This window comes from Erpetoichthys calabaricus, chromosome 3, assembly GCF_900747795.2.
Source record: "Erpetoichthys calabaricus chromosome 3, fErpCal1.3, whole genome shotgun sequence".
NCBI classification, from domain to species: domain Eukaryota; kingdom Metazoa; phylum Chordata; class Cladistia; order Polypteriformes; family Polypteridae; genus Erpetoichthys; species Erpetoichthys calabaricus.
The window spans coordinates 163,776,500-163,786,074 of NC_041396.2; the positions used below are offsets into that span (position 1 = coordinate 163,776,500).

Consider the following 9,575-nt stretch of genomic DNA (forward strand, 5'->3'; position numbering starts at 1 on the left):
TTATGGTTGGAACTACGACGGTATGTGATCTTCTTCAAACCTCCGACTTTCGTTCTTGATTAATAAAACATTCTTGGCAAATGCTTTCGCTCTCGCGCGAATTGTTGGCTCTGTAGTGCGTGTGCCATGGTCGGCTGCTTAGTGAATTGTTGGTGGGCGGGGCTCGGTCTTGCGTGCGTCTTGCTTGCCATGGACTTAGTGAATTATATACTGTATATATAGATTTAATTAGTTAATAAGCATATGTGCATTTAGCTGATTTATTAATGTTGTTATGACAGATTCCAACAGTGGTAGATGCTCTTTTTTTACAAGTCTATATAATTTAGTTTTGAATTATTACTTAGTTATGGGTTTTGCATATTCTCTCAGTGTCTTTCATGGGTGTTCTGTGAAAATTATAGTTTCAATTATCCCTTTTCATTCCACATTCCAAAATCCTGCATGTTGGGTTAATTGTTAATTTAAATAGGGTGAGAGAAAGAAGTTGAGTGTCCCAAGAAGGTTTGCTATTCCATCCAGGGTTGCTTCCTGCTTTTCCTTGCTTCTAATTTCACATGCATAGCCTTTGGCTCCCTGCAATTCTGGAATGGATTTAATGAATTATGCAAATAAACAGAAAATGTCTGAAAGGATCGTGATTCATAATTGTGATACAAACTGGCTCAGTTTTGGCTTTGTCAACTTGAAATCAAATAAGTTATACAGGTACATAGAAATATTTGGTGAGTTTATTGTTACTGTTATTTACAAAGTCCAACAAAGATGTTGTGCGAGTATATTAACTTTTTGATTGTACTTATGATCTTTTACTTGTTTGATTAATTATTTTTAGAATGGCATAGCCAAAATGATGTTAGAATTGTTCTTCTAGTAATTGTGGGGGCTTTCTCTATGCAATCTGGCCACCTCAGACATCCCAAAATTAACCATATTTGGTTGATTGTTGACCCTATGATTGCTCTGTGTGATTGTGAGCACCAGAGAGAATGGTCTCCATCTAGGGTTATTTCTTGTTTTGCCCCCATTGCTGCCTGGAGACATTCCATTAGCACTATACTGGAATAAAGAGTTTTGGAAAATTAATGAATGTTTGATTGATTTTATAAATTTGCAGTTCAGTCTCTTCTCTGTGAAACAGCAGCACAAAACATAATTATTTTTTCTTGTAGAGGAGTTCAATGACAAGATTTTGTGTCCTGAGCTGACAGATTCAGAAATGATGAATCTTCATGAGGAGGTGAAAAAAATATATACAACATACTGTCTGGATGAGAGCATTGACAAAATTCGTTTTGATCCTTTCATTGTAGAAGAAATAAGAAATAGTAAGTGCATTTGTTAATAGTAATTATAATCATGTTTGTTGTTTAGCTTTTATTAATATATTCTACTTTTTTTATTTAATAAAAAACACATTTTTAGATTTTTTGAACAATTCAAATTTCATTGTGTGCTTTTTTGACAATTAATCATATGAATTTTGAAGTGACATCTTTGTATGTTAATTCCAGTAAATTTCCAGCATTTTATGCAATATTCATCTGGTGTCAGGAGAGATAATGTTCTTTGCTAAACTGTCACCTTTTTTATATTTATCTCTGTACTAACTATGACAACACAGTTTATTTTTCTTGAATTATTGTGTGTAATTGTACTAATACTATGAAGACTAACTAGCAATATTTTTCATGATTTTGTTTTTGCTTTCATGTTTTATTAATATGTCCTCTTTGTTTTTGTTTATTTTCTGCCATTGTTTGACATGGTTGTTGCTATTCTGTATTTCCCAATGTGTTGGAGTGCATCAGTATGACACATGTGACATCATCATGTTCATGTTATAAAACATGGTGGTGCCCATTTTTTGTGTTTTGAGTTTTAGAGGCAAAAGAAAATCCTAAACTCTGAAAATCATTCTTTTTCAAAGCCCATTCTATAAAAGATTCACAAAGGTTTTGTTTTTGTTTTGAATCTTTTGTGAAGCACATTATGCTTCAATATGCTCATTTTAAGAGATAGTGTCAATATAGGCAACTATTTATTTCATAAATAGCTTACCAAACATCTTTTCTGCTTACATAACACTGAAACAGTAAGCAAGTGAAGATGCCTGAACAGTACCATTGAGATCAGAGGAAAAATCACACCATTATTTATGCTGGAGTACTATACATAATAGTGCAAGAATAAGAACACCACCAAGTGGTGATAGATCTTGTTCTATTGTTACATGAGAAGCAGGCAAGGATACCTACACAGACGGTGCATGGGAATAGGAGACAGTTGGTGTGACCCCAAAGGAGCGCCACTGAGCCCCAAATCTCTGTCACAATGCTAATACATACAATTCCAGGTCTAAATAAACAACCTCCCCTAGTCTTTCCATTAAACCTTTACCCTAACTAGGACAGTAATCAAGTCTCATCCCAGCTAGGTTAGGCCTCCCGGCTGAGCAAGGATCCACCCTCCATCCCAGTCGGTCTGCCAGTCCATCCTTGATGGCACTTACATTGGGGGGAAAATGTGTCTTCGAGAAGTCACTGGGCATTCAACTCGCTATTCAGGAAGGCCATATAGAATGTTCAGAGGTAGTGGCAGTTGTGCTGCCACATATAAAAAGCATAGAAAATTCTTACAGGGACACTAGGAACTGCAACAGGAGCATCTAGACTGGTGTCTATTGTGTTGTTTCACAGTTGTACCTAAAACCAGAAGTGTTTTTGTTGCAAGTCTAAAAGTGACCTTTCTAGAATCATTGAATGTTTATAACAGCCTTTTTGAAAGCAACATGAAACTCATTCTGTATGACTTCACTGCCTCTGCAAGTGGGCCTTAGCATCATCCACTACCACATGTTCTACCTTTTTAGCCCACTGGTACGTTTCATATTAAACCCTGTGGCCTTTCTCAGATCCCGCAATTTGTAAAGCCTAATAACTAACAGTGCTTTTCTCAATATTTGTTATGGTTTACTTCCCCCCATTGGAAATTCAAAAACAGCTAATTGTTTAAAATACACATCATCATACATATCAAATATTGACTTTAATCACGCAATAGACCTTGTTTTTTTCAGTGTGTCGCTAATTTATTTTTCCTCTGTGGCTCTAACACTCTTTTACAATCATTTGCTAACATTGCATAGAAAGATTTATTTTTTTTAACTTGACAGATTCCTTATGTGTGGTAATGACCACTGAGTCCATAACATGCACTAAGCGTTTTTTGGCTACAGGTACTTTCAGCAGCAACCACTATTGAACTCCTGAAGTTTTGAGAAGTGGTGTAGAAGCATGAATGTCCATTGGGCATTCCCAGGAGCTTGGCCTGTCTATGTTGTTTTCTAGGCTTGTCAGGCTAATATTTTAATTGCCTGAATCAATTCTCCACCATTTGGTGACCAGTTGACATCTTTCGTATACAAAGCTGCAGAAATTTTTTTTTCATTTAAAATGTAATATGACACTGGACTGGTAATTAAATGTTTTTCTTCTCTTCAGTTGCAGAAGGGCCCTACTGCAGTGTTGTAAAACTTCAGACTATGCGCTGTTTATTTGAAGCTTATGAACATGTTCTATCCCTGCTTGAAAATGTATTCACACCAATGTTTTGCCACAGTGATGAGGTAATCATTAATATCAATGTATTACAAATTCGAAACAGACAAAAAAGCTGTTTTGAAAGCTGTTACAATTGTTAACCAGTTATGTTAAAAACTATATTAATGCATATATTTATTTTAATCATTTTACCATGACTTAGGGTAAGTGTCAAATGAAGAAGTGATGCATTGGTTCACATTGCTTCTTCACAGCTCCTGGAGTGTGGTTTCAAGTACCATTCTGATAGCTCTGTGTGGAGTTTGAATGTTCACCCAATGTTTGTGTTGCACTCCTCTGCGGTTTTCTGGTTCATTCCACATCACAAAGATGTTGACGCTCAGTTTATTGGCTTTTTCTAAACTGGCTTGTTGTATGTAAGTGCGCATGCGTTCCTTTGTGCATATGCACACCACTGGATTCTCATCCTGTACAAGGTTCATACCAGTTTTATATACTGCTTATGGGAAAAATGGCAGCCTACAGCAGCCATATCATAATAATAAATGTGAATTCTTAAAATAGGTGGATTTCTTTTAGGATGCAAAATATGTTTGTAAAAGGGAATACATCATCTATCAGACATCAAGAAAAGAATTTAATTAGTTTGCCCTAATGCAGGGGTTCTCCGACTCGGTTGTAGGAACCCATTGTGGCTGCAGGTTTTTGTTCCAACCAGATTCATAATCCGTGACAACACCTGATAACAATGATCTCATTTAATTAGCTGGTATTATTTTCTCTTATTTTGCATTCAGAAAAGCACAGCAGCATGATTTTTACATTTATAAGACATTTAGAAAAATTTCTACTTTTGTTATAGATTTAATTGCTTAACTCTTTTTTGTTTGTTTCATTATATTTTACCCTTTCTCTGTGCAAATTTTCCTCTTCATTGTATCTAATTTCTAGATTGTTCCCAAAACACAGAACATGGGAAATAACAGTTCACTTAATTAGCCCAGGAGTCCAATAAAAAACAGAAGCTGGTTGGAACAAAAACCTGCAGTCACAGTGCCCTAATTTATACACTGAACTAATGAAAACTTTTTCTTTCTTTAAAATTCTGTTCACATATTCTGGCATTGTCAATATGAGATGCAAAAAAATATTTTTAAAAAGCATAAATATTCTAAAATTACACTTCTTTAGCTGTTTTTTGTTTGGTTTTAGTATTTTCGACATCTTTTGAGAGGAGCAGAATCCCCTGCACGTAACTCAAGGCTTAGTCGGTATGTAGCTATACTTTCATAAATCTTCAATAAATGTCCTTTGAAAAAAATGTCAGAAAACATCCATATTTTTATGTTGTACATTGATGAGTACTATTAGTAGTGAAAAAGCTTTATAAGTTTATAAAATGTAGGCACCATGGCTGTGTTGTGCTGTATATTGTCCTTCTTTCATATATACATAAATAAAATTGTTTTTATGTTTAATGCATAGTAAAAAAACAAGTATCTTGCATTGTTTTTGAAAAATGTTGTTTTTCATATAAACAGATTCTAATGGAAATATTAGTGTGTATATACAATACATTTTTTACCCAGTAGACATCCTACATATAGACAAAATGGTCTAAAAGTTCACTTTTGTGTGGATTATAACTAGTTCATAACGATGGAATGATGTAAGGGTGTAACTATAACTGCAATAAAACTAAAAAAAAAAAAAAAGAAACTTGCAAGTATGTTTAACCCAGGTGCAGTTCTGTTGTAATATGTAATGTAATATGAACAAATATTAATGGTTTTATGAAAAAATCAACTTTGTGTTCACAATATTCAGGGGTATATACACAACAATAATCACCTTTCCGAGAAATTAATTTGTATTTAATTAGATGTCTCTGAGTTGATGCTGTATATTTAAAATTAGGATTTTACCAATTGTAAATCATTAGCTTAAATTGTATAGGATACAAGACTTAATTTCCCAACAGACACTGATTCAGGCGGCCACTTAAATCTGTAGTGCTGCTATTGCATGCAAGTCTTGATAAGAATATTTATGTGGTAAATAACACAAAAGGCAATATTTTAAATCCAACCATCTATGAAAGTAACTGCAATCTGCAATATTTGTAGTGATATTCTGTATAATATACCTACATTGTCTATTCCAGATGTAATATAGGCATAAGGGAAATTTACAGCTAAGAGATAAAATGTTACCTTTATGAACAGATGTGGTAGAAGTGTTTGGTTCATTTCCCAACAAAATTTTAGTTTACATCAAATAAACTTAAGTTTTTTAACTCCTATGTAATAATAAGTAAAAAGGCTGCTGATTGTATCTTAAATTAGCAATAAAACATACTGTAGGTTAACTAGTGTGATGTTTTTGAATATTAAAACAGTCATCTGCATTTTAACATTTAGCTATACCATTATAAATTACATCCAATAAAAATGTCATCTTTGATATTATATTACTTATTTACCAGCAAGTCATTTTTTGTTCATAAAAATAAGTGTATTCCATTGATAAGAAATGTGCATATAATGTTATTTCAGAAGTCTTTTGATAAAATACCACATGAAAGGTTTGTGATCAAACTAAAACAATTTGGAACTCAAGGCTCAGTTTGTAGCTGGATAAATAATTGGTCCTCTGCAATTTGTTTATTTATATATATATATATATATATATATATATATATATATATATATATATATATATATATATATACACACACAGTATATATGCATACAGTATATATGTAAACGGTCTGGGTAAAAAAAATGAATTAATAAGTTGTTTAAATTTGCAGATAATACCAAACTTGGTGGAAAAGCAGATAATGCAGAATCAACTAAATTGTTATAGAATGCCTTGGACAGCAAACAGGTTTTAGCAGATTTTTGGAAGATGAAGTTTAAGTAAATGTAAGGTATTACACATAGGAAATAGAAATTGTTAAATTTGAATATACAGTGAGACGTCTGAAACTTGAAAGTACACCTAATGTTAAAGACCTAGGAGTCATTGTGGACTCATCACTGTCTACATCAAAACAGTGTGCACCACTTGGTGGAGTTCAGGTCAAGAGAGATTATGGCTAAATTATGTAGCGCATCATTAAGTTCTCACCTTGACTACTGTATGAAGTTTTGTTCTTGTATAATAAAGATATAGCAACACTAAGAGAATCTCCAGATGAGAAAGTGACTAGGCTGATTCTGAAACAGAAGAGGTATGAGCTATGAGGAGAAGTTGAAGGAGTTGAACCCTTTTAGTTTAAGCAAACAGAGATTAATACATGACATGATTCAAGTGTTTAAAATTATGAAAAGAATTAGTACTGTAGATCCCAGCCTTTACTTTAAAATAAATTCTTTAACAAGGACATAGGGACGTGTTTGAAAACCTGTTTAACCCAGATTTTGCACATATGTTAGAAGGTCTTCACCCATGGAATTTATTTTCGAGAAGTGTGGTGGTGAGTAGAACTTTAGGGACCTTCAAATTTCGACTTGATGTTATTTTGAGCAATCTAGATGATTAGGATGGACAGCATTATTGGCCTGAATGGCTTGTTCTCGTCTGAAATTTTCTATTGTTCTGGTGTAATATAGCTATTTATGCAGTGGTATTTGTTGATGTGAATTGTAATTGCCTGTGGTGAAATATCACAGAATTTGTTTGATATTGTAAAAAGCTTTAATTTAAATAGACAGCCTTGCACACTTTTTATTTTACTTCAAAATTTCCAACAGTAATCTTCCTTTTAGACAGAATGTCTAAACAAATAACTGGATAGTGGCAGTGTATGCACATTGACCAAGGTTACTGAAACACTCGTTTTAAGAAACAGAATAATACAATGTATTGATAAACGCAAGGATTATAGAAATATGATAACTGCATATTTATGTTGAAATATAAGACTGAACACAGACAAACATATAAGCTGGCTGTTTACTGGTATTTAAAGTTCTACTTTATCTTGGCACAACTAAATCATTTTACAGTACCTTCTCCTGATTGGATTAAACTCACATCCACTTACCAGACCAGTGTCTTCTAATAGATGGGTTCCTCTGACCATCTTAGTTGTCATTCCTTGAATTATAGGTCTTTATCCTTGCTTCAGTTCATTTTGCTCCTTCTGGCACAAGATGTCTACAGAGAGGCCTCTGGCAAGATGTCACATCATGTCTGATTTGCACTTTTGTTATTTGATGAAGTCCATGGAGATTCTGGTTCAGGCTGCAATTCAGTCACCTAGTTTGGAATGCAAGTGGGGGTTTTGAGCAGCTGGATGCCTGCATCCTTCTTGAATCTTCTTTCTTAACAGGCCTGGTGTACCACTAAAGTTTGGCAGAATAAGCAATGCCTACTTTGTCCTACAGTAGGTGTACATGCTTATTAATTCACATAGCTTACCACTCCAAAGAACCTGTCATGTGGCTGAAACTCAGTACATACACCCATTAGCCACTTTATTAGGTACACCTTCCTAGTACGCGGTTGGACCCCCTTTTGCCTTAAGAACTAGCATAATTCTACTTGGCATAAATTCAACAAGATGCTGGAAAGATACCTCGGGAATTTAGGTCCATATTGAAAAATTAGCATCATGCAGTTGCTGCAGGTTTGTCGGCTACACATCCATTGATGCAAATCTTCTGTTCCACCACATCCCAAAGGTGCTCTATTAGTTTGAGATCAGGGCTGTATAACACTGTGCATAGAATTCACAATAAAACATGGCATATGGACTAAACTACAACTGTGCGTATGCACAAAAAGATTCAGACACATAAAACTCTGCATAAACAAGTTTCCTTGCACTTCCCCTTTATTAATCCCAATTAACGTGAATTTTAAAGCACATGCATGCGCCTACAGCCCCACCCCAACTCCTCCCAGAATTTTGCCTATTTGAATATGTAAATCAGTATTAATAGCCCCTTACGTTCATTGTTTTGTTAAAAAACAATAATAAAAAAAAGCACGTGTTTAAAAAAAAAAAAAAAGAATTTCATTAAATGTGAAGTGGAGGTCCTGCTCATTGAAGTGGAGTCAAGAAAAAACTTACTTTTTGGTGGTTTAAACAGTGGTATAAACAACAAAAGGAAATTGATGGACTGGTATACCATGGCTGAGGCACTTCAAAGTTCAAGTTCAGAAAGTGTCACAGTGCCTGAAATAAAAAAGACCTGGTTAGATATCAAAGTTACTATTAAAAGGCAAGTCACAGCCCATCGTCTGGGGAAAAAAAAGAAAGGTCTATGTCTAGAGTAAAGTTGAAATTTTGACTTTAATCTTGTAGTTTATTTTGTCTTTAAAGTAGAATGTCATAAACTTTATCCTGAAATCGATGTTTAATTTACTAGTGTCTCAAACCCCAACGTAACTAAAGTAATACTTTAAATTCTTTGTATAAGTGTTCCCTGACCCAGTTGTTAATTGCTATGTCCTTCTTGGGAATTATAATAATAATTTAAATGTATTCCAGTGCAGTGACCTGGACACTCTTTAGATTTCAGTTGAATAGGGCACATATGGGATATGGTGGTACGGGACATCCACAGAATAAATGTGTAACTGAAAAATCTGCAAGAACTTCATGTTGCTATCAAGTCAACATGAACCAGAATATCCAAGAAATGTTTTCACCATTTTAATGAATATATATGAATATTATATTATTCATATATATATAAAATACAGTGCATCTGGAAAGTATTCACAGCGCATCACTTTTTCCACATTTTGTTATGTTACAGCCTTATTCCAAAATGGATTAAATTAATTTTTTTCCTCAGAATTCTACACACAACACCCCATAATGACAATGTGAAAAACGTTTACTTGAGATTTTTGCAAATTTATTAAAAATAAAAAAATTGAGAAATCACATGTACATAAGTATTCACAGCCTTTGCCATGAAGCTCAAAATTGAGTTCAGGTGCATCCTGTTTCCCCTGATCATCCTTGAGATGTTTCTGCAGCTTAATTAGAGT

General features: G+C 34.0%; 1 protein-coding gene across 4 annotated transcripts in view; it reads left to right on the top strand.

Annotated features, from left to right (window-relative positions):
* snx14 (sorting nexin 14) overlaps positions 1-9,575 on the top strand; it is a 187,031-nt gene that overhangs the window by 83,731 nt on the left and 93,725 nt on the right. For all 4 annotated transcript variants that reach the window (XM_051925277.1, XM_051925278.1, XM_028797482.2 and 1 more), the window contains exons 13-15: positions 1,173-1,328; positions 3,504-3,628; positions 4,776-4,834. In XM_051925277.1, coding sequence (XP_051781237.1) covers positions 1,173-1,328; positions 3,504-3,628; positions 4,776-4,834 — 340 coding nt within the window. The remainder of the gene's footprint in view (positions 1-1,172; positions 1,329-3,503; positions 3,629-4,775; positions 4,835-9,575) is intronic.